Here is a 27,986-nt window from a genome sequence, read left to right as displayed (position 1 = left end):
TATTTACAAACTGATGAGGTAAAGAAAAATTAAACATGGGTGAGCCTGTAAAAGTAATTGCTTGAATCCTCTCAGTTTCCTCCTGTGTGAGGTTTAGATTATTCCTCAGTGTGACGAGCTGCTTTTTTGTTTAAATCACTTTTCATTGTTTGTTTAACTGTAATTTTGACGCTCGGGGAGTTTCAGTCATTGCGAACAGGCGACATCTGCGGTCACCTCAGACGGCGGCTGTCAGGACCCACCCACTCCCAGCGGAACATGGATGCAGGAAGCAGCGGAGCCGGCGTCGGTGAGAATAAATCGTTCATTTCTCATGTGGCGACGCTGAAACTGACCCCGTGTAACACCTGCTTCTGTAGCCTGTGCAGAGACTCGTCCTGAGCCGCCGGGGATTCACCAGAAGCGGGTCAACTCAGGCAGTTTCCTGCTCGTGAAAGAGGAGTTAGCTAGCTAATCATTAGCTTAGCAGGTTTTTAAACCAGCGTCAATTTTGATTCTTGACAGCTTCGAGTGAACAAACTGCCGAGGAGCTGCGTGTGTGTTAGTATTACAGATGCTTTAGATATGTTCAGATTGATATAACACCGCCATGCTGTGCAGTTAGCCTTTAGCTTCATGCTGTCAGAGCCAGAGCTGTGTCAGTGAAAGTGTCCGGATGTTCAGACCGAGGAGACACGCTGAAGTTTCCCATTGGTCAGGAAACATCCAACTGTTTGTTTACACATGTGTAAAACCTCATGTCCTGCTGGGGTGTAATAAAACAATCCCTGAGGCTGTGGTGTCGTTATAAAGGCATTTTCCACCTTCACCAGTCTGAGTCTATGTGCCTTATATCAAATCTATCATCTTATATCAAAATACAGACTTTACCCAGATTTAGGATTATTTATTAGGGGATATTAGTGCACAAGTGGAGGGACAAACTTCATCAGCTACACTAACGACAAACAGCAATCCTGCAATAACCTCCATGAATGATATTTGTGCAGTATTTGTGTACTAAGTCTGTGGTGCTGTTGAACTGCATTGCTTTATGTTGACAGATGATCCTATAATTTGGATAGGTTGTTTCCTACAATATGTTTATGTCCATAACATTTCCTCAAGAAACATATGATGACAATAAAACATTTTAAGACGAGACATATATACCTATACACACATTCAACTTGGACCAATATCTAGTCTTATGTGTATAAAATAAGATATTCCCTCATATTGGTTTAAAATGTTTTGTACATTTAAACATATGCAATTTATTTCACAGGCACCCTACTCTCCTATAATTTCTCAAAACTGAATTGATGTGTTGTAAAACTTTATTTTCACAAAAACCTGCAAGGAGAGCACCATGTAATTTGGTACTAACTGCAGGGGGAAAATAAGCAGTGACAGGTTAATACATTAAGTCTGCGGATTATACCAACATGATAAAAAAGTAATGTCTACAGGGAAATACTCACTTCAACATAAGGCACCATACAAAAGTTTGAGGCACTTCAGCAGGGATGAGCAAATCAATGTATAGAATGCAGATGGAACAGTTAAAACAGAAATTGATCAAGTGTTGGTCAGTGTTGATATTGTGGCAGGTCACTCATGTATGGGAAACACAAATATATAAAGAAGCACTTTGAGACGTACTTCAAGAGGAGAACATTTGGCTCCTTGTTTCAGGCTTAAAAGCTGTGTTTGAGTTGATTAGCATATTAACAGGATCCTCCTGTGTTTGGGAATTGCTGTATGGAGAAAATGTGACGAGATCACATAGAAAATAATGTCACTGTACAAAACTTCATTAGCTGAAAACAAAAACTTAAGTCACTAATTTTTTTAGTTTTAATAACCTTTCTTGTCTCAAGTTATTGTTATAGCCAACCGTAATATGCAGAATGATAACATGATCATATCATAATGATTTGATTCTGCTTAAAGTTGAATGGTTTATTTGTCAGTATCGAGACACAACAGCTGTCTGACTTGCTTCCCTCAATGTGTTGAGGGTACACCTTATGTTCATGTCTCACCTCGGTAGCTTTAGGTGCCATTTATAAACAGGTCTGAGCTGTTTCTTTGTGCCCTTTGCTTCTCCCTCCCATCTAATGCGTCCTACTACTGTTTTTTCAGACACAGGCCTGAGGATGTGGCTTCTGTGGTTCCTGCTGCCATCATTGCTCTCTGCAGTGTCGGGGGGTACAGACTCCAAAGCTGTCACCACCACCCTCACAACCAAATGGGCTGATACTCCTCTCCTCCTGGAGGCCAGGTACAACACTGCACCGCTCAGCAGTACTGTAGCAGCCACATCACATTATGCATTACGTCTGACATTAAACTTTTCAAGCAGATAATGGATCAATCAATGTCCTGACAGGTGGTGAGACTGTCCTCTAAACCAGTTTTAGCCTCTGTGTCTCTGATATGTCCTCGAGCACGATGACGAAAAATCTTCAGATACTTTACTGTTAACTGGAGCTGTTCATTCACAAATGTAGCATTTAACACTATGTACAGTACATATAAAGTGTGTCGTATTTACACGCACATCTTATGAAACTGCCACCTTCATCCTCTTCTTCCTCAGCGAGTTCCTGGCAGAGGAGAGCCAGGACAAGTTCTGGGACTTTGTTCAGGCCAATCAAAACATAGAAGGAGAGCATGATGGTAAAGTAATACTTCTTCACCCTCTCTAGACCAGTTTTCACTTTTAGTCTCTGTGCTGTGAGCAGCGGAATTTGTGATGTGTGTGCAAACCTCTTGGCAGCAAATGCGGTGTCAGTGTTTTGTCCAAACACTTATGCAGGCAATAAAGTGATAGAAGAGATCTGCAAACTATATTTTTCTCCTGTTTATTTGTGTCTCTGCCCGTGTTAAAAAGTTGTCAAAATAACAGGAGCTTCATGAAATATGAGCATTAACACATGACATGTGTCTTCACACAGACACAGATCAGGCCTACTATGACCTGATCTTGAAGAAAGCCAGTGCCTTGCTAAGCTCCGTCCAGATGAACATGCTGAAGTTTGCCCTCTCCCTGAGAGCCTACTCTGCAACAGTACACTCCTTCCAACAGGTACAAAGACGATGTCTTAAGGGAGACATGCTCATATTCAGGCTCATCATTTTAATTTGGGTTATTGCTCTTATGCTATTATGTTTACATGCTCTAATTTTCAGAAATTGCATCACTCTCCTCATACTGTCCATTTCTGCAGCTCCTCTTTTTGGCTTCTGTCTAAAAACGCTCCCGTCTTTTTAAGGCCCTCCTCCACATAAAACCCAGTCTGCTCTGATTGGTCAGCTGGCCCACTCTGTTGTGATTGGTTACCTGCTTCCAGCTTATGCAGGAAGAATTGGCCTCTGCTCTCACTTCACCTGACTTTGTTAAAGGGCGTACCAGACTAGCCACTGGGGTTACATTATGCAAATGTGGGACATTGTGATGTTACATTACAAGTGACAAGGTGCCTCAGAAGCTTCATGAGCAAAGTTTTCTGTCTGAGAGAGATGCTTCCTTTACCACTGACTTTGGGCTTTTTAAATTTGCAGAGCTTTTACAAAGGATAATATGTCTCCTTTAATTTTGTTGTTCAAGTCTATTACATGCATGAGAAGTGGTGTCATATTCCTGTAAATGTGTTTGCATGTGTTGAACGATCCCACTGTTCCTCACATTGTTAGATTGCGTCCAATGAGCCTCCTCCGCCTGGCTGCTCAGCTTTTTTCAACATCCATGGAGAGAAGACGTGTGATACTGAAAGCTTGGAACAACTTCTGAAAACAGCATCCGAGCGGTAATTAGAGACTCTTACGATGCAGATCTGATGGTCATAAATCAGTGAAATATATTATATGATATTATTAGAGACTTCAATCTCCTCACTCTTTCAGACCAAAGCCATACCTGTTCAAGGGCGACCACAAATACCCAGGATCAAACCCAGATGGTCCTGTCGTCATCCTCTATGCTGAGTTGGGAGAACCACATTTCCAGATGCTTCACCAAATCATATCATCCAAAGTCAGAGAGGGGCTGGTGACTTACGTGTTCCGCCATTACCGGGCTGTAAGTGTCACATTCATAATAACACGATCAGTTTGATGAATGAAAGATGAATACAAAACACATAGTGACACACCTGTATAAGGACAAAATAATTTAACAAGCTGTTTAACAGCTAATAACATATCACTATATACAGTACACTTTGTCAAATGTATACATTATACATCACAATATCTTTATCTGCTGAGTGTGTGTAAGTAGCATGCTTTCAAGAGTAAATAATAAGATTATACCAGATAGACTGAGATTACTGTTGGGATTATTACTAGATTAATTAATTAGTTGATTGCCAGAAATTCATTAATTTCAGAATATTTTGCTGGTTTTCTTCATCTTCTATGACATAAAACTGAATATTAAGAGTTTTTCTACATTTGTCCAAACAAAACAAGAAACTTAGCAAGTTTTATTTATCTTATTTTTATATATCAGCCAATTAATTGATCAATGAAGAGAGTAATCAGCAAATTAATAAACATTGAAAATTATTCAGCGAATGAGCACAATAAGGTATGACTATTGGAAAAACTATATTTCTAAGACTGGAAGTTGCTGCTGTTTTTCTTTCATCTGTACATTATATTTAAAATGCAATTAATTATAAACATTGATATAAAGTTATTGATCCTACAATTTAGGCCTGGAAATTGTGGCTTATAGTGTGACATTAGCCTAAATATGCCCAAAGCTATACTATAAAAACATTAGAAATCCAATGTTTACCATTTTAGAAAACATTTTATCCTTATAAGTAGCTGTATAGGGTCCTCTGGTGAAATCCAAGTCATGTAAAATAAACAGATGTGGTCCTCTCACTTTACAACTGCTGTCTCGAGACACTCAACCCCTCTTTACTACAGTAGAGATACACACTTGTTCACAAAATAATTGCATAGAGATATTGGGAAGCCCCCACATACATATATACTGTATTTATCTCTGTGTGAACATGAGCCAAGATAATGATTTTGAAAACTCTGCGGCTTATCCAATTTATAATTCTTTCTTCCCTGCAATTATGCTGCATTATTCCCACCATCTGTCTGTGAAGCACGAAGTCCTGGACACAGGAGAGGCTGTAACATTTATCACTGTTTTTGTTCTACTTCTAAGCACGAGGTCCAATCCGGGGACACTCTGTGTCTTCGGCACTTAGCGGACAACAGCTGGCTGTCTGTGTTTGAAAGCTTGCTTAGTCAGAACCCATATGTGTTTGTAGCTGTTTCAGTTCTAAGTGAGATTCATTTTTACTGCAGAGATGAAGATGAATAGAAAGATGTAAAAATATTACAAGCCACATGGGCAAACATTTTTTTTCTGCTTTCTTAGTTGAATATGGATTAGAAACATTGTTCAATTTCCCATCAGTGCAGCTGAAGAGAAATGAAGTAGACGGCCTGATTGCTGTCAAACTGACTAAACTCCTGTCAGTGCCCTTTGAATACATTTACACTTGCATTTAAGCTCTCGCTGAATACATCCTCAAGTGGCGTGCCAAGGTGCATCCAAGGATACAACACACTTATGTTCGGCGCAAGGGTTCAGTTTTCTTCTCATCTTTTTACAATGTTTTCCATTCGCCTCTAGAATCCCAGTGGAAAGAAAGTGTATCTGTCTGGGTACGGAGTGGAGCTGGCAATCAAAAACCAGGAGTACAAGGCAAAGGACGACACACAAGTCCAAGGTGCCCACGCATACAAGAACACACGCTGTTGATAGACACACAGATGCCCATGATTGTGTAATCCCAGAGGAGTCCTGATGTTAAATAATGAGTTAATTGATTGTGTTTGCAGGAACGGGGTTGAACGCTACAATGATGGGAGAGAATGATCCAGTGGACGAGGTCCAGGGCTTCCTATTTGGCAAACTCAAGTGAGTGTTTCTGTGTCAGGCCATGATAAAAATTCAAAGCTTGGATTCGCTCCAGGAGCTGCACCACGCTCAAACTGGCCAAGATTTTCTATTCTTCCCTCAAAGCACTGACTATAACCTTCTATCTCTGATAAACTAACCCGAAAATAAATCAATCTGTCTCTGAAGACGTCTACTCTCTCTTAATTAGCAATTTGCTACTTAGGCATTTAGCAGACACACTTTAAATCCCTCTGTCTTTTTCTCAACAGGACTGTCTACCCAGAGCTCAAAGAACAGCTGAAGGAGTTGAGGAAACATTTAGTCGAAAGCACAAATGAAATGGCACCGCTGAAAGTCTGGCAAATGCAAGGTAAATATCTGCCCAGATTTTATTCGCCGTCTTAAATTTTCAGTTTTTCTGTTTCCAACTGTAACATGATTGAATTTCTTTACACTAACAAGCTACACAGGAAGTGTGTGTTGATGCATATTTATATTACATTCTGTCAAATTACTTAATTGACTGTTGACTGCAGAGCAAAACAAATATTTAAAATTAGCAGAGCCAAGACCATGACAGGTTAACGAAAATAAACTGCAAAGCCCAGGGATCCTGCACCAAATCTAAACACTTCCTCAACTCACTGTTAACACCTGCAGGCATTATTTCTGTCACTTAAATTCTGAGGAATTGATTTTATGATCCTGTAAATATGCCCTCAGGACTCAGACCGAGCACTCTGCCCATTAATTTCACCGCTTCACCTAACAAAAGATAATTATCTAATGACATAAATCCCATATTCTCGTTCCCATCCAAAAAAAATGATCATTTGTTTCTTGACACAAAGATTTTTCTGTCCTTGAGCAAACTAATGAAAAGGAGCAGAAACATTATCTCCTTCAGCTGCATTTCACATTTAATTGTGAGCGTGTTCTTTCCCACCTACCTTGTTTGGTTCTGTTCAAATGAACTCAGGTGCACTTTCCTGTTGGAAGAGTTGTTGCAAAAGCTGTCCTTCAAACTCTTGTGTGGACGAAACAACCAAACTAATACAGCTTGGAAAGATGGCTCTTGGTCCATTTTAAAGCAGAACGATATTTTATCCTAGAAGACATTTTGTTTTGAGCATTTATCTGGTCGTGAACAGAAAGCATTATTACAAGTAATTCAAGATCAAAAATTGTATTGAGCTTCTTTTCTCCTACATTTATTTTGTGGTACATAATAACTTCTTTTATTTGTTTGTCACTATTCACTCACAGTTTCAGTCTGAGAGGAACAAAATAAACACAATGTTCAGTTAAATAGTGCTGATATCCTGCCAGTCAACACAATTTGATTTTCCAATGTGGGTTGAAGCAGCATAACGCTCCCACTTGTTGTCACTTTGTAAAACAGCATGATTATAGCTATTGGTTTGTTTGTCAAAACTCAGTGTGAACTGGCACCAGAGCAGAAGTAAAATGGAAAAATCATATATTTGTGTGGGGTCCTGACCGATTCAACCAAACTAAATGTGTGAAAACAACGTGAAACAGAACGTCAGATCTTTTACTGTATGTGTTTAGCTCTGATTTCTGTTTTGCTGAAACAGATTAAAACATTTTCTTGTAATCAGCCCCCCAAGTCACACTTGGTACACTAACAGCTTCAGCTTTTTAAATTGACTTATTCCAGTGGGAGAATCTGCATCCCCCTTGATTTTGATTTAGTGGTTTGATTAGTTTCTTTATTTTCCTTATCCAGTGATGATGGAAAATAAAAGGAAACTAGAAATGCATTCAGAGAGATGTTACACCTGCAGGCTCAAATATTCAGCGTTCAACAGTGAGATCATTCCATTAGTGAAATGTTTTATGTCTAGTTCTGCAATCAATGACTGCGATCGATCAGTGTCGTCTTAACACACGAGTCATAATGTCAGAGCACTCTCTGCGGCAACATAAAACGCACTATTGATCAGAGTTGCATCATCCGATGAATCACTGACTCATTTGTATTCACTTTTTGAAATCTGTCTGTTTTGCTTGCGTCACACAAACCTTGAGCTACTTTGTGTTACCGCCCCTGGTTTATATTAGCCTGATATTGCCTGGCTCTTTCGCCTCTGCGATCATTTTCGATTTCCAAGTGGCGATATCAAGGGCCGCAGACCAGAATGCCTCTGGACATAATGGGCGAGACCTACAACCTTCTAAGTTCCGCCATTTGCTCTTCTCTGTCCACTTCGTTAAGTACTGTGGCAATAGTGGATTCAGCAGATGTCTCCAAATGAGAGGCAGCCGTCTTTCAGCTGCACTCCTCTGTCAGATCTGTTAAATCTGATAAATCTGCCCCGTTTTTGATAAATGGTCCTGATTGGGCCAGAGCTGCTTCACGATGTATGGAAATCATTCTGAACAAGAGACGTCCAAACCTGTCTGCTCGAGCGAATACACATGAGCTCACTGATTGGGCGGCAGTTCAGGCTCAGATTATGTGTTTTTGTAAAACACACACACACAGAGACTTATTTCTTTTCACTAGATGCGGCCAGGATGCAAGCATGAGGCGGCTTTGATTGTGTTAAATAAAGGATGTGAGGGGATGAGAGATTGGGGCTAAGCTCGACTGTCAGACTGTCATGTGGGCGTCTGTCTTTATCTTCTACCCCACTGGGGCTCATTATCTCAGTCTGTTTATAAAGACAGGGAGACCTCCAGGGGCTAATAATCACACAGGCTACAACACCATTACAAAGATGCTCGCTGCATTGAAATTATCCCCACTGAAATAATCCACACTTTTCTCGCCCCTTCCTTGCAAAGAAAAGCTCCCATACAAGATCTTTTATGCAATGTTATCACATATAAAGTCACATATAACAACATTCTAGTCTATATTCTTAATCCTGCCTTAAACGCTTCAATGCTTGAAGATGGATTTAATTAATTCCTTAGATGTGAAGACAAGCATGTTAACGTGAAATTATTTCCTAATTAATACATCAATTGGCTTAACTGATTACTTTTTTAACCCCGCTAGCAGTGCAGCTCTTGGGATGACGATGTCTCTGTGTCGGTCGATGGAGACTATCCAGCATGAAATTTCTCATCAGGTGGCTTGCTGTGAAATTCTGTGCATCGAATCCTAATGACTGTGGTGATCTCATGACTTTTTCCTGTCGAATGCCACCAGCAGATTCACTTCTGTGCTTTTGTTGAAATGTCTTAACTATTAGACAAATTGCTATGAAATATGTGCATGTCCCCCCCCCCCCCCCCCCCCCCCCCCCCCCCCCCCCCCCCCCCGCGCTCATTAGGTCAAGGGTTAAATTTGACCCAAAGTTAAGTTTATGCCCACATCAGCTTGGCACATGCTAGCACATTAACACACTTTCCTAATCCTTCTCCCTCTTTGTCTCCCTCCCGTCATCCCACTATTTCTTTGACAGATCTTAGTTTCCAGACAGCAGCTCGTATTCTTGCTGCTCCTGCTGTTGAGGCCCTCAGTGTTATGAGAGACCTCAGTCAGAACTTCCCAACCAAAGCCAGGTAAAGAAGAGAAACACACAAGAAGTCTGAAGATATCTGAAGTTTTGTTTTACACAGATGTTAATTAGTCTGCAGTTTTTAAATTCAGTCTGTCCTTTTCCCCTCACAGGTCCATCACTAAAACAGTGGTCAACTCCGAGATCCGTAAAGAGATTGGAGAGAATCAGAAGGTACGCGTTTGTTTTTCAGTCAATATATATATACTTTCCAAAAGCTTTATTATTAATAACTATAAATACAAAGAAAACACAAATACAGCCAAATCTATAAAACTTGTTAAAGAAAATATACTATAATATATTTTTACGTAAAATGTAAACATTAATGCATATTTTGTTATCTAAAAACATAAGAGCTAAAAGACTTGTATTGGCCAACCCACAAATTGGTCGGGTCTAATACATGCTCGCCTTATTTTTGCTTTATCTGTGATTCGTTTTTTAATATAATATTGCTGTTTATTGTAACTATTTTGAGCCACTGTTTTTTTCTATTACTGTCATGTTTTTATCGTGAGAATTTTCTTCTTTAATTCGATAATGATGGCAGAGAGCTGAAAATAACGGAGGGAGAGAGCGGACGTTAGTGTCTTAATTCCATCAAATCACCAGGACACCATGTTACTGCCTCGTCGCTTTTGTTTTGTTGACAAAAATTAAATATTGAGCTTGAGTGCAAATGTTGGAGATCATTTACAAAAACAGAGTGTTTTTATGTTTATTTAAATATTCGCATTGGTCTAAAAATGCTCAAATGTTCCTTTCATCCCGGCGTCTTCCTCCTCTCTCATTCCGCTCTCTTTTCCCTCTGCAGCATGCCACTGTTCTTACCTTCCTGCTGACTGTGTTGTTGAGTTGTCAGGGATAATTTAGGTTTAGCTGTTTACCTATCCGATCCAATAAGGTAGAAAAATAAAGAAAAACAGATCGCATTATTGCGCACAGCCACAACCACATTCCCTCGGCCCCTCAACCTGCGTCTACGGGGAAATATCTCAAAATGAGAACTGCCCTTCCTGTTTTTGTTTTGCTCCTCTCACCTTTTTATTACGTGATAAATCGTAAACAACGTCGGACTTGAAAAGCATTTAGTTTCTGACAATGTCTTTGGGTTTGCCCTGCTAATGGAATAGGTAATCACCCCTTTTTCTTCACAAATGTTTCCCTCCCCCTCCCCCTCTCTCTCTCTCTCTCTCTCTCTCTCTCTCTCTCTCTCTCTCTCCTGCCTCCCGCCTCCCCCTTTCTCCTCAAGCTGTGCTCACATTATCTTGGTGCGCAGACAGGAGTTTGGGTGGGTGGTGGGGGTGAGCAGCAAACGTCCTAATTACTGAATCGGTGATTCATTCAGCAGGCGCACTGAGTCCTGCAGCGAGGAAGGATTATTGATTGAAGTAGTTTGGACACTTGCACGCAGACATTTCCCTCTGTTTCCCACACACACAAACACACACTCACATCCTCATGCTGTTTAAGTGGGATGAACAATATTTGTGTTAATCATGTCTTGTTGTAATTGCAGCGTCTGGAGTATGATTAATCTGATGTCTTTGTCTTTCTGTAATGAGATTTGACTGCGCCAGAACGACTTTCAGCTTTTCTTTTGCCTCTGCTGACACACACACACACGCAGCCTCTCACAGCCGTGAACACACACACACACACACACACACACACACACACACACACACACACTCGTTCACACGCTCTTTCTCTAATAATTAGATGTGTTTAGTGTGTGGTTTGATTGCTCTAAACAGACTTGCTTTAGACAGAGCTGTCAGTGCTTGTTTGGAGATGTCGACTTAACTCGATACAGCTTTTTGCTGAATATTGCCTCAAGTTTTACAACGTAATTGACGACACAATGGTCAGTTTTGACGTGACGTGCTACACAATGTGACGGTTTGCTCAGCTGGAGTTAAATGGAAAGTTATAGGGTTTGATGTAAACAGGATATGTTGATGTCTCCAAAGTTTTTCAAAGGGACTCTGGGCCTGCAGCCTGGGGATTCAGCTCTGTTCATCAATGGGCTTCACATCGATCTGGACACACAAGACATCTTCAGGTACACACACACACACACAATAAACTGTATCATTAGTCAGTTACTAAGCTGTGAAAAATCTCATTTGTTCTATTTTCACCACTGATAAACATTTGTGTCAATCTAATCTTTTGCAACCTTTGTTATCAAACGTTTATATTCAGTCTAGAGCTGCAATGATTAGATAGAAAATCCATTTGCAACTCCTTTAGTAAACAATTAAATGCCCAAATCAGTTTTCAAGCTAAAATATAGAACAATTGATTGTCCAATGAATTTACAGGCTGATATTATATTAAACTGAATATCTTTGGCTTGTAGAGTGTTGGTGAGACGAAATGAGACCTTGGGTTCTTGTGTGATCAATGTTTTTCACTATGCTGATTATTATTTAATAGACAATATGATTGAATAATCTGCAGATAAATCTCTAATGAAAATTATCCCATTGATTGATCAATATTTAAATAAGTTGCTGATTAATTTTACATTAACTTACTAATATTTTACATGGTTAATTGTTTGAGCTCTGAAATATTTTTAACTACAGGCACTATAATCTCATTTGAAACCAGATTTGTATGTATTTCAATTTACATCAGTTTCTTTAATATTAAAAATCCTAAATTAGTTTTTTATGAAAAATGGGAATCAGTTCAGTCGCACACAATCTGCTTTCAACAGTCGTGTTGGTAGTTTCGTGCACTTATTCACACCAACTGTAGACAATCAAACACTGACTGGCCTCTGTCTGCTCTCACCTGCAGTGTGTTTGAGATGCTGCGCAGTGAAGCAAGGGTGATGGAGGGTCTGCGCTCGCTGCACATCGAGACGATCTACATCCACGACATCCTGAAGCTCAACGTTCAGCCGTCCGACTCGGACTACGCCGTGGACATCCGTAACCCGGCCATCAGTGTAAGAAATCAAGTGTTCAGCCATCGAAGCCTCCTCTTACAGATCATAACCTCCTGTCCTGCTGAAAGAAAACTGACCTTTTCTGACCTTTAGATATTACTTTGATTCATAAATTAGTCAATCGACAAATAGACAATTAATTCTTTAGTTTTTTGGACAAACAGTGTTTCAGAATGTGAACTTGAGGCCAGGAAACTTGGGAAGGAACAAAAAATGTATTGATTAATTGAAGAAAAATTCAAGAATGATAAACAGACAGTGAAGTTTTTTGTTTCCAGCCCACTGCTGTCAAAAGTAGTCTCTTGTTGTCACTGATCTGCTCTTGAGCTCAGGCTTCCATTCCCTCCTCAAGTCCCTCTTCTCTCTTTTTAGTGGATTAACAACCTGGAGACCGACCACAGGTACAGCTCGTGGCCCTACAACGTTCAGGAGCTGCTCAGACCCACCTTTCCCGGAGTCATCAGACAGATCCGCAAGAACTTTCACAATCTGGTACGTCCGCGCCTGATAAATCAGCCCTTTGTGAAGTAAAACGGGTCTAAATCTTTGAGAGATATACCAGCGTGTGTGTGTGTGTGTGTGTTGCAGGTGATTATTCTGGAACCCACCCACGAGAATTCTGCTGAGCTGCTGAGTGTTGCAGAGATGTTTTATGCGAACAACATACCACTTAGGTTAGTGCTTGCATCGTCAAGGAAGTGAACTTATTAAAACTCATTCTTTATGCTTGGATTGGATTTTTGTATGTATTTTCTGGTGAATATTTCAATAAAACGGCAACATAATGATTTTTATTGCACCACAGTTACTGAAAAAACATCAAAATCTAAAAAAAAATCGAATGGGAGCTGCAGCATCCGTCTGCTGGAAGCGAATGTGTAGTTAAAAGTTAAAATCTATTTAAATTTCAGAGTTTGTCAGGCAGGTTCAGAGACCTTTGATACTTCTCTGCATGAGGCCTCTTTGGGTGGTCGGGCTGTTTGAATACTGATGCAGCAGACGTCTCACACTCTGCATTTAAGCTGTTCAATACATGTGAGAGGTTGTTTTATATGCTCTCTGCTTGTGTTTTAGGATCGGATTAGTGTTCGTGGTGTCAGATGAAGATGACATCGACGGGATGCAGGATGCGGGTGTGGCGCTGGTGCGTGCGTACAACTACATAAAAGATGAAGTGGATAGTCAGAGCGCGTTCGAAGCTGTCATTTCGGTGAGTCGACCTTTAACCATCCTTGATTAGAGCATTACAAGCATCCGGTTGTTTTCCTTTATTGTCCTCTTTTAACAAATCAATTATACCCTCTTCTTGTCTTCCTCCTTTCAGATGTTTAACCACGTGCCCATCGGTGGACAGCTGAGTGTCGGGGACGTGGTGAAGGTGCTGGAGAAGAAGTTCCCCTACGTGGAGGTCAGCAGCGTCCTGGGAGCCGACTCCAGCTACGACAGCAACAGGAAGGTGAGTCGGGTTTAATGTGGCGTCACTGTGCTGGATGCTACAATCATTTTGTGGGCATCATCAGTCAAAGCTGACATTGGTGCATTTTCATTATCAAAAGTAACAGGCGTCTAACTCTCAACAAGAAAGGGAATAAATGTATTTTCTGAAATGGATCTTTTTAAAATTAAAGTCATGAATAATGAGATTAAAATGTAGACAGACATTAAATTATATGCAACAGTGAACAAGTACGTTTTATGTATTTTCTTGAGCCCAACTGATTTATCCGATGGGCCATGAAAATTGATTGATATGAGCCTCTTACAGACATTTTGACATCTGCGTGTGTTTTTTTTCTATATCAAAAATCTATATGTTTACTTGTATTTATGTTTTCTTTTCATTTATAGTTATTAAAGTTTATGGTTAGACTTTAAAGTACAGAGCCTCAATTATCGTCCTTTTATAATAAGGTTTTTATAACAACATCTTGGGAATCATTGCCAAATTTCTTTAAAAATATAAACATCAGCCAATATAATGGTATCCGAAATGTTTTACTCTCTAATATCCACATCGGTCAAGCTCTAGTGGTTTCATTGAAAAATGCAGCTTCTTTTATTTTATAATGATCCTATGAAATGCAATGTAAGAAGAACCATTTCAGATGACCACTGTGAAAACATTTTACAAATGTAATTTTTCTGCCACTGAAATGTCAAACCTACAGTAGTTTGGATTATCTTTTCTATGTCCTGTTTATAGAGTACATGTCCTCAGCTGTATTTTTGAGATGGTAAAAGACTCATAATTAAAACTCATACCTCTGATTGTCTCCTATCAGGACGGCAGGGCGTACTACAAGCAGACAGGAGTGGGCCCGTTGCCTGTGGTCTTGTACAACGGTGTACCTTACCAGCGTGAACAGCTGGACCCCGACGAAATGGAGACAGTCACCATGCAAAAGATCCTGGAGACAACCTCGTTCTACCAGAGAGCCGTCTACTTGGTCAGTCAGCACAGAAACGCACACACACAGACTTACACCCACACACTTTGATATACAGTCACTGTGAGACAGTCAGATTTTATGATCAGTATTGTTTTATTGTGGTTTAATAAAAAAAGATAGTCATTAAAGATGTTTTTATTTGATGGTCGTTTTATTTCTCTTCAAAGCAAAATCAATTTTTATTGCAGATGAGTCAAAATCAAAAAATAACTAATTGCATAAATGCCTCTGCAGACTTGTGTTTGATGAGCGTTTGATTCACTTTGCATAAACGCTGTAATACATTGAGTTCTTTCTGGATATTCCCGATGTGCTCATATGAACATAAAGTCTATGAAAAACTTGTTTCTTCATCATCCTTCAAGTAACTGAAGATCTTTTCTAACTGTGCTTATTTTTAACAACAACAAAAAAATGCTTAATCTCAACAGATAACTCCCACATTCACCAGTGGTTTCTGCCGACACTGATAAAACCAGTCAGGGTATTTATTTGTGTTGTTTTTTAATTACCTCGCTCAATTACAAATTCCGATTTAAATAAAACAAAAGAATTGAAAGAAAAATAGCAGAAAAACTCAAGTGATTTCTGTTGGAAACAAATGGTGCGTTTCTTTGTGAGTGCACCGTCAAGGATTGTTGTGATGAAATGGATTGTCTTTCAGGCAGGATCTTTGTGAGCGGCTCCATCTGTCATTCTCCCCCGTTTTAATGTTGTTCCAGCTCTCAAATGAGCCAACTCTTTGAATTGGTTCTTTCAAAGGTGTTCTAAGGCATTTAAGCACCGCGGACAGTTTTTTTTAATTTGGTTTTAATACTAGTGTTGGTGCTGAACACAGTGTTAGTCATCACTCTTGTTTTCTACCTTTTAATGTTTAATCCAAACTGGTCGGTGGAAAACTTTTCAGTCGATACGCGAGCATCAGTAACCACAGTGGAAAAGCTATTAAATCTTGAAAGGGATTTCTTAGCTGTGACTGTGGGGATGAAAAGGCCGGCGAACAATGACCTCCTGCAGTAACATCAGTAACATAACAATGTCCGCTGTAAATTTGTCTTTTAACCTCATGAGTCTGTTTGTTTGGATCGCAGGGTGAACTGGCCACAGATCACGACGTCGTGGACTACATCATGAACCAGGCCAACGTTGTCCCCCGCATCAACCCCAGAGTGCTGTCCACCAGCAGGACACACTTGGACCTTTCTGATACCAGTAAGTCCACAGTAGGGATGTAGAGGAATAAGAAAACGTTATCTGAAAACAAACTAGAAAGGCATCTGTAGAGCACACAACTCCGCCAAGGGCCAACCGTCCCCTTATGACACCACATCTAAATCTGTTAGATCCAGATTTTGTTCTTGGATCTGCACCAAATTGCACCCACTCACCCGGCTCTGCTCCAAATTTTAATGGGTTCTTTCTTGGCTGATATCCCATCCTTCCACTAAGTTTCATGGAAATCTGTTCAGTCATTTTTGTGTAATCCTGCTGACAATCAAACAAAGGGATGGGGGTGAAAGCCTAACCTGATGTGTTACAAGTGTTGTTTCAAATGATCCAACATTGAAGCCTTACTCCTTGAAGACTTCAATCTGAAGTTTTGGACAATCTCAGAAGTGTATGAAAAAGTCCACAAAGCTTTTTTAAGATTTCTGTATTTACCTAATTTTTTAGGTAATGAATTCTTTACCTTTATCCGAGTCTTCTTCCACTGCGTGTAGGCGCTGCCAGTGTCCACTACACATATGAATATAGACATTTTTCTGTCATTTACAGATACAGATGGTAGCTCTGTGTACTTACTGAACATTCAGGTATACATCTCTGAAGTTTTTATCATTCACATTTGCTAAATCTCCATTTTCTCCTCTTCTTTTTGTTGCAGATAACTTCTTCGTAGATGATTATGCCCGTTTCTCGACTCTGGACGTTAAAAAGAAGAGCACCGCTGTGGCCAACAGCCTGAATTACATGACTAAGAAAGGTACGAGTGTGCAGACGAGCCTTGTCTTGTGTGATATCTTGTCACATACAAACAAACGCTGAATGAAAGGGGATGTTTGTGGAGTTTTCTAGTGGAGATAACTTTGTCGTGTTTGAGCCCAAACTTTCCTCATGTATTCTCCTTCTGTCCTCTCCTTCTCCTCTTCTTATTCATGTGTTTTATAAATGTCCCTGCATCAGGGATGACCTCCACCAACAGGCATGGTAATCACCCTTTTCCTCCGTGTTATTTCCTCTCCTCCTCACTTGCTCTTTTTTTTCTGTTTTCTGTGAAAAACATTGCTGGCAGTGTTTAAGATGTGTTTGTGAATCCACCACCATCATTGCTCCATCTGTGTTGTATTTCTCAGAGGACATAAATGACTAATTCACGCATGCAGTGATTGTGTATTAAGGTCTGAAGTATAACTACTAAAAAAAAAACTCTTTAGTGAGTTCTAACGCTGTTTCTTACATCTTTCTGAAGGAGAGCATGACAAGTTCATTAGGCGCCACTTCTCGTAGCTGCATGAAGAACGAAATGCTAAAAGTGTGACTGGATGTTTTAAATTGTCTTTAAAGGTTCTGAAAGAGAAGCAAGATTTGGTTTCCAAGCTTATTTTCCCTTAAGATGATGTGGCTCATTTCCGTTTCCCTCGCACAGCCTCACCTCAGTAACGTCTCCTGACGACCACCTCTCTTCCTCTTCTTTGGTTTTCAGATGATGGCTACATCCGTCCTGTGACCTTCTGGGTGGTGGGAGACTTTGACAAACCCTCGGGACGACAGCTCCTTTACGATGCCATCAGACACATGGTACAATAAAACAACTATCCTTTTGGACCTCAAAACATTGATCCCCGAATAATTGATTCAGAGAAAACTTTCTTTAAATGCTAAAAATAAAAATAAATGACGTACCATACATTTTACTTAATGTGGTATAAATTGTGATATATGGTTAAAATCAATCCAGAAATATTTGTATATGAATATTTCTTCATCATCAGTCTTACCCTCTTAAAACTGAATGATACCAGTTATCATGACCATATAACATCTATAAGTAAAAAACTAACATGATTAAAGCTTAATTTACTTTTCCCTTTGTCCCTTATGAATTATGTAAGATTATTTGTTGTGTTATTTTTACCTTCTCACCTGCTGCATAACAGAAAACCAGCAACAACGTCCGACTGGGGATGATCAACAACCCATCGGTGGCTGTGTCAGCCGAGACGAGCCACGTGGCCCGAGCGATCTGGGCAGCCATGCAGACACAATCTGCCAACAACGCCAAGAACTTCATCACCAAGATGGCCAAAGAAGAGACGGCCACCGCCCTGCAGACGGGCGTAGACATCGGAGAATTCGCTGTCGGGGTGAGGGGAGATTCACTGGATCATGATTCACAATTATTATGTTTCCTTCCTTTTTTTAATCCTTGTGACTTTCCATTTGATCAACTCCCTAAAAGTTAACTGTTTGTCCTTCAGGGTATGGATGTGTCGTTGTTCAAGAGTGCGTATGACAACGACAAATTCGACTTCCTGCTGTCCCACGCTGCTTACTGTCGAGATGTGCTCAAACTGAAGAAGGGACAGAGAGCAGTCATCAGCAACGGAAGAGTGAGGAAACTTTAAACCTGCATTAAAACAGGAAGAAATCATGCACAAATAAATATTATTTTTTATGAATAATACCTATGTTTCATATTTACAGATCATTGGTCCGCTGGAGGAAGAGGAGGTGTTCAACCAGGATGACTTCCTGCTTTTGGAGAGCATCATCCTGAAGACGTCCGGAGAGCGAATCAAAAGCAAAGTCGAGCAGTTTGGAATTGAGGAGGACAGGTATTTTAGTTCAGTTTCACAAGTTTAAATTCTCTCAGGCTCCTTCAGGAACCTCATGATATATTATTTTCAGATTGTCTTGAGTGTTGTGAGTTAACACAGGTTTTCTTCTCAGGGCCAGCGACCTCGTGATGAAGGTCGATGCTCTGCTCTCCTCTCAGCCCAAAGGAGAAGCCCGGGTAGAGTATGACTTTGCTGACGACCGCTACAGGTAAAGTTGTAAAACTTGCACATAATTTTACACAAGCAGGCCTCTTAAATTTCCTCAGAGAGTCTGTGCAGTGGAAAGTCTGTTTTCCTCCAGGGTGATGTCGCTGTATTCTTTATTCTTTTGAATATTTAGAGAAATATGAAATCCATTTTCACATTAAAATTGATTTGAAATACTAAATGAAGCGTTAAAGTCAATGTATCCTCTGCAGACAGAGAGAAAAAGTTGTGAAAAATAAATGTGTTTACTTGACTATCATTTATATGCTGATTTTTTTCCGCAGTGCTGTGAAGATTCGTCCTAAAGAGGGAGACGTGTACTTCGATGTTGTTGCCGTCGTGGATCCAGCAACGAGGGACGCACAGAAGCTCGCTCCTCTCCTACTGGTAGGATGAATGTGTGAATTATCCATTTTCTCCTGATCAATCCAGCTGATGTATTTGTCCTTCCTCTGACCTCGTCCTCATATTTTCCTCCCCCTCGACACCTCCAGGTTCTCAAGCAGCTGGTCAACGTCAACTTGCGGGTTTTCATGAACTGCCAATCCAAACTGTCGGAAATGCCGCTGAAGAGGTGAGGACGCAAACATCACCGTACATCCTTGTTACACCAGGACACCCACCCCAAATGTCCAGGGCATTGGTTTTTCAAGTCATTTAAAACTGGTCATTAAGTGTATTTCTTTTTATTTCTCTCTCCTACGAGAGCTTATAATACAACATATCTTTAAGCATTATTGTAAACTAAGTCTCAATTAATACAATACAATTAAGGTTATTTTTGTTATGAAAAACCTTTAACATTTAACTTTTATTTCTTTATTATTGTAAATCTATCTGAACTTTAGATTTTAAATATATCAAAGACTCTACTAGCAATTAAGTTTTAATGATTTAATTATAGAAGCATTAGAAGCTCATTTTAATTTTTTTCCCATAAGATTAGATGTTGTTTACATCAAACTGTGGTGATTAGTTTCCTCTTGTAGCAGGAAACATAACATTAAGATGTTTAGGAACATTTATATAATTTTTTAATATTTTCGAGTTTTATATTATTATTATTTTCTTGTTGGATGAAGTTTGTCCGTTGGTCGTGGACGTGGATTTATAGAAATACAAACTCAGCGGCTGTGACGGTTTATCAATAGCACTTTTATTAGTGTGATAATAATGACAAGTTGTTATATAGTGAAAGATCTGAAAAAGACATAAAGACTCCTGCACCTGCACTGAAGGTAAAAGTAGTTTCTCTTTGTGTATTAAGTGTTTTGCTTGTGTTTGGTTCCAGTATCTACCGTTACGTGTTGGAGCCGGAGGTGACGTTTCAGAGCGACAGCAGTTACTCTCCCGGTCCCATGGCCCGGTTCCTGGACATGCCTCAGTCTCCGCTCTTCACCTTGAACATCAACACTCCCGAGAGCTGGATGGTCGAGTCGGTGCACACACGATATGACCTGGACAACATCTACCTGGAGGAGGTAGATGCAGGTTCAAAAAACCTGGACCTGTTTTTATCTTTCCAAGTCGTTTCACTGGATTTATTTTTAATCTATTTGTTTAAAAGACCAGGAAACTATTTAAGAAGACGGGGAGGGTTTAGTCATTTTTCATCTTGACTGGAGGCTTTTTTTCAGCTTTCCTTTGCATTAAACAAGATTAAATAAATGTTACTTTAACATATTATTTCATCTTTTAAGGTTTGTGCAGTTCCTAGTTATTATAATCCTGATATTAAACTCTATCTGTAATCATTTTTTAAAGTTTTTTCTATTACTTATCTCTGCTTCGTCTTCTGTTGAGGTTTAATCATACTTCTGAGATTTCTTCCATTTTTATTATTTAGTTTTTTCTTTTCCACTTTATGAAATCATAAAGCTTTAGTATCACATGCAAAGTGATAAAAGAAAACTGCATCTGCTGAAGTTTTTTTTTTCTCTTGTCTTGACAACTTCATGTATACTCAGGAACCATTTGTCCATGTTTGTCTGTAAATCCATTGACATTAACTTGTCCTACAGGTGGAGAATATTGTCGCAGCAGAGTACGAGCTGGAGCATCTTCTGTTGGAAGGCCATTGTTTCGACGTCAGCTCAGGTCAGCCGCCACGTGGGCTGCAGTTCACCCTGGGAACCGCCTCTGAACCCGTCATCATGGACACAATTGTCATGGCAAACCTGGTGAGTTACAAGTTGTAGTTGTTTTTACACCTCGGAGCAGAAAAACGTTGGCAACTTATTATTTTGTAAAGCTGTAGTGTTTCTCAGTGATTTCTATAATATTAAATAGTTTATTCTTAATTATTTGTCAGTATTATTTTTTTTTTTCTTTCTTCACAAACACTGAACGTCCTGTGCTCTGCTCTGTAGGGATACTTTCAGCTCAAGGCCAACCCGGGCGCCTGGATCCTGAAGATGAGGAAAGGACGCTCTGACGAAATCTACAAGATTTACAGGTAAGCACTCTGAGAATCGTCTGTATTGTATCGGAAAGAGTCTCAGACTGGTCCGATCAGTTTTTAAATTCAGCTCGTGGCCTCACTCTTGGATTTACACATCAGTTGTAAACCTTCTGTTATAATGTAATTTTTTTTTTCTTATCCTTTCCATCTTCGGGCTGCAGCCACGACGGCACCGACTCCCCGGCAGACTCAGACGACATTATAGTCGTGCTGAACAACTTCAAGAGCAGGATCATTAAAGTCAAGGTCGGTTCACCTCTGATGAAATGACGCCTGTCTGGCACCACAGCGAGTGACAGGAGGCCTATAGACGCCCTTCATCACATTCAGCTGATTTCGTTTTTATCCCCAAATAAATAAAACTAAAAATCCAGGACAGTGAAGACATTTTAAGTCTCCGCAATTTCTAAGCTCATCAATTTTAATGTGTAGAAGAGACTCCAGTGTGTTGAGCCTTTTACATAACAGCAGAACATATACACTAGGTGCATAAATTACACGGGTAAAATTACACGTCACGTATCACCTCTTTGCTTTTTTAGTTTTGCATATTTTATGTCGTATATGGAGGAACAAATCGGACTCATTTGGAAATTTAGTGAACGAGGAAATATATTATTCAAAATGAGCTAAATAATAAATGAAGAACAAATAAATGCAGGAGTCTAAATATAGACGCAAAGTCCCAGTTCCATGGTTTCAGGAAACGATTTTACTTATTTTTCTGTCCCTCAATTTTCTGTTAATATGTGTAGAATATTTATATGATTATATCCTCTAACGTTGCTGTTTACAACTTTGGATTTTTGACACTATCACTAAGAATTGCTAAGAAACTCAATGAACTTTAAAATGTCATTCTTATAAATTATTAGTATGATACAGATTCATGTGGGTGGATCTGTATAAACTGTTTACGATGACAAAGATCACACAAAATAAGCACATTTTTTCATCTTTGTTTACTCAAAGTTAACCTGTTTCTTCATGATATCAATATGAAATCACTGTTAAAGAACTGTGACAAAGAAATCGTTGACTTATAAATAAACTGAATGACTTTCCTAAAAGTTTTTCTATTAGTTGTTTCACTCATCAATTTGAAATATACTTGTCGATCAGGTCCAGAAGAAACCAGACAAGTTCAATGAGGAACTGCTCAGTGACGGGACCGAGGAGAACGACGCTGGCTTCTGGAAATCTCTGACCAGGTACAACTCATTCATGAATTGGTCGAAAATAAATAGTTTTGTATCTTCACACAATCAAAAATGTATATTTCTCTTAAGTCAAAGATGTCTGATGATTTTACCTTTTATTTTGAAATGTGTAAACTGTCAAATAACCTGTTTTTTTTTTTGTCTTTTGTCTCTCAGAGGTTTTACAGGTGGAGGAAAGATGGAGGAGCCAAAGGTGGAGAAAGACGACGTGATCAACATCTTCTCTGTGGCCTCGGGGCATCTGTACGAGAGGTTCCTCAGGTCAGTGTCGGACAAAGAGAAGACGACTGTCACATCAACATGGACCCAATCGATTGTTTCAGTTTTGTTTTCCAAGCTCTGTTGTCATTAGTTCTTTTATTTCTTTTCACTTTTCAGGATCATGATGTTGTCGGTTCTGAAAAACACCAAAACTCCCGTCAAGTTCTGGTTCCTCAAGAACTACCTGTCCCCGACTTTCAAGGTATTTCGTTTTTTTCCACGGTTGTTATTTTAAAAATCGTCTGGCACCTCATCATTGATTTGTAGATCTTTTTGTGATGGAGGCAGCTTTCTCTCTTCAAACACTTGTTTCTGAAAATCAAGATGAAATGTGCCGCAGAGCTGAGAATTTTTGTGCTCGGCTAGAAGAAAATATCCACAATCAAAATCCTGGGGCTCTTACTTTTCATTGTTGTTTCTGTAATTAAGCAACAACCTGCAAAGTAGACGATCTGCTTCCTGTTTGCAACGGCATGCACACGCCCAGTGTATGAGAATGGTCACAATTTGAGCTCAATACAAAAACTGTCATGATGTGAAAACGCTGGAAGCTCTAATTGGCTAAAAATACATAAAACATGTACATGTGTAGCAAACACACTGACAGCCGTGTTTTTGATTGTGACCATCTCGCAGGAGTTCATCCCCCACATGGCAAAGGAATATGGTTTCCAGTACGAGCTGGTGCAGTACAAGTGGCCGCGCTGGTTACACCAACAGACGGAGAAGCAGCGGATCATCTGGGGTTACAAGATCCTGTTCCTGGACGTGTTGTTTCCTCTCGCTGTCGACAAGATCCTGTTTGTGGACGCTGACCAGGCTCGTACAAACACTGCTGCTGAAATATTCTAACAGTTTTCACATTGACAATAAGCTGGTGATTCAAAGAGGAATAGATTTAGAAACTTTTTTCTTGTTCTATAAAGTTTTGAAGTTTTGACATTTTATAGCAAATTTTGTTACATGTAATGATAAATTTCGTTATTATTCACTTGTTTTAATGATCTAATTCTGATATGAACAATCTGACAGTAAGAATTTATTTACTTCTTAAATAATTAATCATTAGAAAAGAAAGAAGAAACTATTTTTAATAATCTGTCAATCATTTTTTGTGTCGGGTATCAATTTTTTAAAATCAAATATGAAGATTTGCTTTATTTTCTTCACATTCTCTGCTTGATTTAAATACCTTCGCTTTTTGGACTTAGTTTCACATAAACTAGTAATTTAAAGACATGCGATTTGTAATAATCAATATTTTGTCACTATAGAGACCAACATTCGATAAATGAACAAGTATTATCTTGTGTATCCTCCTGTGTTGTTTACGCCTCGTCCTCTCCTGCAGATCGTTCGTACGGACCTGAAGGATCTGCGTGACTTCGACCTGGAGGGAGCTCCGTACGGTTACACCCCGTTCTGCGAGAGCCGAAGAGAGATGGACGGCTACCGCTTCTGGAAGTCGGGCTACTGGGCGAGTCACCTCGCCGGCCGCAGATATCACATCAGGTACGCACACAGTGAGGGAGCTCAGACACATCTTAACACTCATCTCAGCCTCTGTGTTAACAGCACTTTAAGTCTGCCACCCTCACACCCACACTGTGAGCATCTTTTTCTATCCATTTTTCATGCATCTTTGATTTGTCCCCTGTTTGTTATCCCGTGCAGTGCCCTGTACGTGGTCGACCTGAAGAAATTCAGGAAAATAGCAGCAGGAGATCGACTCCGAGGACAGTACCAGGGGCTCAGCCAAGACCCCAACAGCCTCTCCAACCTGGACCAGGTCTGTCTTCTCATTGGCTGTCTGTGTTTTTCACAGTGGGAAGTGCAGCGAGGATCTGGTTCTTACACTGAAGTCAAAAGGTCTTTTATGTAGAGATGTTCTGATACCAGCTTAAGGAAATGCCTCCGATACTGTTGAAAATTCCAGGTCGGGCATCGGCAAGTACGCAAATGTTTGCCTACTAACACTAGAGCCCTGATGTCCTTCAACACAAACCCTGATTGTAACAACACAACTGATAAAAACATAAAGGCAGCAGATTGAGACGAAGCTGAGTGGGAAGTGTTAGTAAAGCAGACACCTCTTCTCATGCTTATATACTATAATGCTACAGATTCACATCCTGGTGAACGAGATGTTTGAAAAAGCTGTTAAACCTTCTGTGTAAAACAAATCTTAGTCTCAGCCTCTGGCTCTGGTCTGACTGTGGATTGTTTTTTCAGGATCTGCCCAACAACATGATCCACCAGGTTCCTATCAAGTCTCTCCCTCAGGAGTGGTTGTGGTGTGAGACCTGGTGCGACGACAGCACCAAGAAGAGCGCAAAGACGATAGACCTGGTAAGAAAAGCTTGTGTGTGTCGGTGTCACGAAGAAACGCACAAAAATAATAAGTTAACAAGATTTGTCACAAGTGTAATGTCTCTGAACAACCACTAGAGGGCAGCAAATGGTTAGGGAATTATTGTCTTACTGTAGAAACATGTGTTTATGATTTAAAACAATTCTATGAACATATGTTTATTTTCTTTTATGAAAAAAATACGGTTATTATATATTTGATTAATTATAATAAAGAGAATCACATTTAAAAACAACAAACCTTAAAAACAAGGTAAGATATATTTTTTATATAATTCATAATAACAGCTTATTTTACCTGCCTTAACCAAAACCTGAAATCTGCAATGCTTTCTAAATTAAAATATATATATAATAAAATTAAATTGTTGGTACTGGAGTAACGTGTCTCCTAATTATTGCCACTTAGTCGTGTCACTGCAGGATCATATAACTGTCAACACACACACACAAGCACGAGATAAATACAAATACAGCATAAAATACTTGAAACAGATGCTAAACGCACATTTATCTCCATCGACAGCAGCTCAGTCTAAAGAGTCTATAAAACTGCTCTCTTGTGGGAAACGAGCTGTAGATCAGTGGAAGTGGAAGCTTTGACTACACGATGCTTCCTGTTCTCATCACCTGTCGACAGAATTACACAAAGGAGCATGAAGATTGTTGGAATGGATCCATTCTTCTCCAACTCCCTGGGAACATCACAGCTGATTGTTTTATCTGTTCCCTCCTGGTTTCAGTGTAACAACCCCAGGACCAAGGAGCCCAAGCTGCAGGCTGCGGTGAGGATCGTGGCCGAGTGGAGCGACTACGACCAAGAGATTAAACGTCTGCAGACCAAAGTCCAGGGGGGAGGAAACCAGAGAGCAAAGCAGCAGGACACAGGTACACAACACACACACACACACACACACACACACACACACACACACACACACACACACACACACACACACACACACACACACACACACACACACACACACACACACAGGTTTAATTAACAGAACAGTGTTTGTGTGCAAAGTGCATAAATAAAGTTCTTTTCTTTTCCTTTGTCGTCTCCCTGTCAGACTCTCACACGGAGCTGTGAGGATGCAGCTGTGATGAGGCAGTGAACTGGACTCTGTTTAAAGAGTCTGCTTCATGAAGAGAAGCTCCTCTCATGCCGGGCCGGCTGCGGACACTCTGACCACAAACGGAGCTCGACGGTTAAAATGTTTGTTTGTTTTTTTGTTTTTTTGATCATGTGTGAAGGGGGTTTTCAGTGGTCGGGTTCCAGAGGTGTTTCTGTATGCGAGTATGCAAGTGGTGAGAATGTGAGTCGTGAATTTGAATCCTTTTTTTTTCCTTCTTCTTTTCCCTGTGGTAGACGTCAGTTTGTAAGTTTGCACTGATTTGGATTGTGAATGTGGTCGAAGCACAAAAAAAGACGTGAACGCTGAATCTCACTGCCGGTGAATTCTGAGTTTCCGACAAACCCAACATCTGGTGGTGGGAAGGATCTCTGCTCACTCACTCACTGGGTTAGAACACAGTTGTTGAGCCGTCCTCTGGATTTTTAAATGGTACAGGTAGTTTATAACTCAGCTTATAGTGTTCTTACGAAGGTCCGGAAAATATCATGATTTTATAGTTTTCCGACCGTAAGACATGAGATCAATACGATGAGATTTTTCATAATCAACATTCAAAATAATGCAAAACAAGAAAGTTTCTGTGCAGTGATTTATGATCAAAGAACAATCGACTGACCTTCAGGCACCAGAATTTGTTTTGCAGGTGGATCCACTCACCTGAAGTTTTGGGGGATATTCGGTGTCAATCTGAAACTCGACATCACTTTGAATGTAATTTCAGAAATGAGCTGTGACGCTGTTTGTTTTCTTTCTTTCCTCGTCATCGTTTCGTTTGGCAGGAAAGTCAACAACATCCTCAGCAGACATGATTGAGGAGTTTCTCGTGGAATATTAATGTCTCTGTAAATCTCAGGGAAGCATGATTGGGTTCTAACATTTAGAAGAAAAGGGAGCGTTTGTTATCGGGTGGAGTTTATGGTTCTGTCAGAGGAGCCGTGATCTTTGAGTTTGGTCGAAAAAAAATTGATTCTCTGTTTCTTGGTGATATTTCATCCTGTTTTGGCTGCTTGATCATTTTGTTGAGTAAAAGTCCCAAATAAAGACTTGGTCCAGTGTAGTTTCACTGTTTTGTGAATGTTTTTACCGAGTTCTTCTCTGATGACCGAGCTGAGGTGCTGACATCACAGAAAGTCCTTCTAGTGTCAGAGTGCAAACAATGATTAACGACAAACAATGAAGTTAGAGTTCAACTACCACACCTGAACCATCTTTTAATATTTAATTCAACTTTGTCGTCAGTAGGCAGAGAAGTTATCGGCTGAAAGTCAAAGCTAAAGTTCAGGGATTGTGACAATAGATTACTAGATTAAATAGTTGGCGAATGATGACAATGGTAACTTAAAGTACACTTGTAGTACTAAAAGTAAATAATACATAGGCCAGGAATAAACAATTACATTAGCTGGATAAAAAGATGAGTTTGTTAAAATACCAGAGAAAACTGATAGTCAAAAATGGAATTGATATAAATATATATAATCAGCTAAATGAAAAAGTAGACAAATAAAATTGTTTGCTAAATGTAATGTATAGAAAGAAGTTTGCTAAAAGCAGTAAACAAAATGAAATAATTAGCTTCATTTGATGGAAAGAAAGTTAGAATGATTTGCTAAAA

General features: G+C 39.7%; 1 protein-coding gene across 3 annotated transcripts; it reads left to right on the top strand.

Annotated features, from left to right (window-relative positions):
- The first annotated feature begins 189 nt into the window (after window positions 1-189).
- On the top strand, window positions 190-27,428 carry uggt1 (UDP-glucose glycoprotein glucosyltransferase 1). Of its 3 annotated transcripts, none has more exons than XM_034575771.1 (41): window positions 190-289; window positions 2,134-2,266; window positions 2,585-2,664; window positions 2,943-3,073; window positions 3,682-3,794; window positions 3,892-4,066; window positions 5,654-5,750; window positions 5,863-5,941; window positions 6,193-6,293; window positions 9,361-9,460; window positions 9,570-9,630; window positions 11,433-11,524; window positions 12,271-12,421; window positions 12,794-12,913; window positions 13,010-13,095; window positions 13,496-13,631; window positions 13,746-13,877; window positions 14,704-14,868; window positions 15,963-16,083; window positions 16,757-16,855; window positions 17,056-17,079; window positions 17,576-17,670; window positions 18,030-18,236; window positions 18,351-18,482; window positions 18,577-18,707; window positions 18,823-18,918; window positions 19,202-19,304; window positions 19,412-19,491; window positions 20,209-20,398; window positions 20,939-21,097; window positions 21,287-21,372; window positions 21,540-21,624; window positions 22,501-22,589; window positions 22,755-22,859; window positions 22,977-23,061; window positions 23,496-23,678; window positions 24,211-24,371; window positions 24,534-24,648; window positions 25,092-25,208; window positions 25,973-26,117; window positions 26,306-27,428. In XM_034575771.1, exons 1-41 carry the CDS (start codon window positions 259-261, stop codon window positions 26,323-26,325), a joined length of 4,611 nt encoding a protein of 1,536 aa, XP_034431662.1. In that variant the 5' UTR covers window positions 190-258; the 3' UTR covers window positions 26,326-27,428. The 3 variants fall into 3 exon arrangements, with proteins under 3 accessions (XP_034431662.1, XP_034431661.1, XP_034431663.1); XM_034575770.1 differs by having other exon boundaries at window positions 214-289; window positions 2,128-2,266; XM_034575772.1 differs by lacking the exon at window positions 17,056-17,079 and having other exon boundaries at window positions 221-289; window positions 2,128-2,266; window positions 26,306-27,412.
- Window positions 27,429-27,986: the final 558 nt, after the last annotated feature.

The sequence above is a fragment of the Hippoglossus hippoglossus genome, chromosome 22, assembly GCF_009819705.1.
Source record: "Hippoglossus hippoglossus isolate fHipHip1 chromosome 22, fHipHip1.pri, whole genome shotgun sequence".
Taxonomy (NCBI): domain Eukaryota; kingdom Metazoa; phylum Chordata; class Actinopteri; order Pleuronectiformes; family Pleuronectidae; genus Hippoglossus; species Hippoglossus hippoglossus.
The sequence above is the reverse complement of the archived record's forward strand: the minus strand, read 5'-3'. Positions and strand labels throughout refer to the sequence as shown.

Bases quoted from the DNA above. Each gene is read 5' to 3' on its own strand.
- uggt1 (XM_034575770.1), top strand. From the start codon at position 259: ATGGATGCAGGAAGCAGCGGAGCCGGCGTCG. The intron at 18,708-18,822 runs GTATTTTAGTTC...TTTTCTTCTCAG, and splicing joins TTTGGAATTGAGGAGGACAG to GGCCAGCGACCTCGTGATGA. The intron at 21,098-21,286 runs GTGAGTTACAAG...TCTGCTCTGTAG, and splicing joins CAATTGTCATGGCAAACCTG to GGATACTTTCAGCTCAAGGC.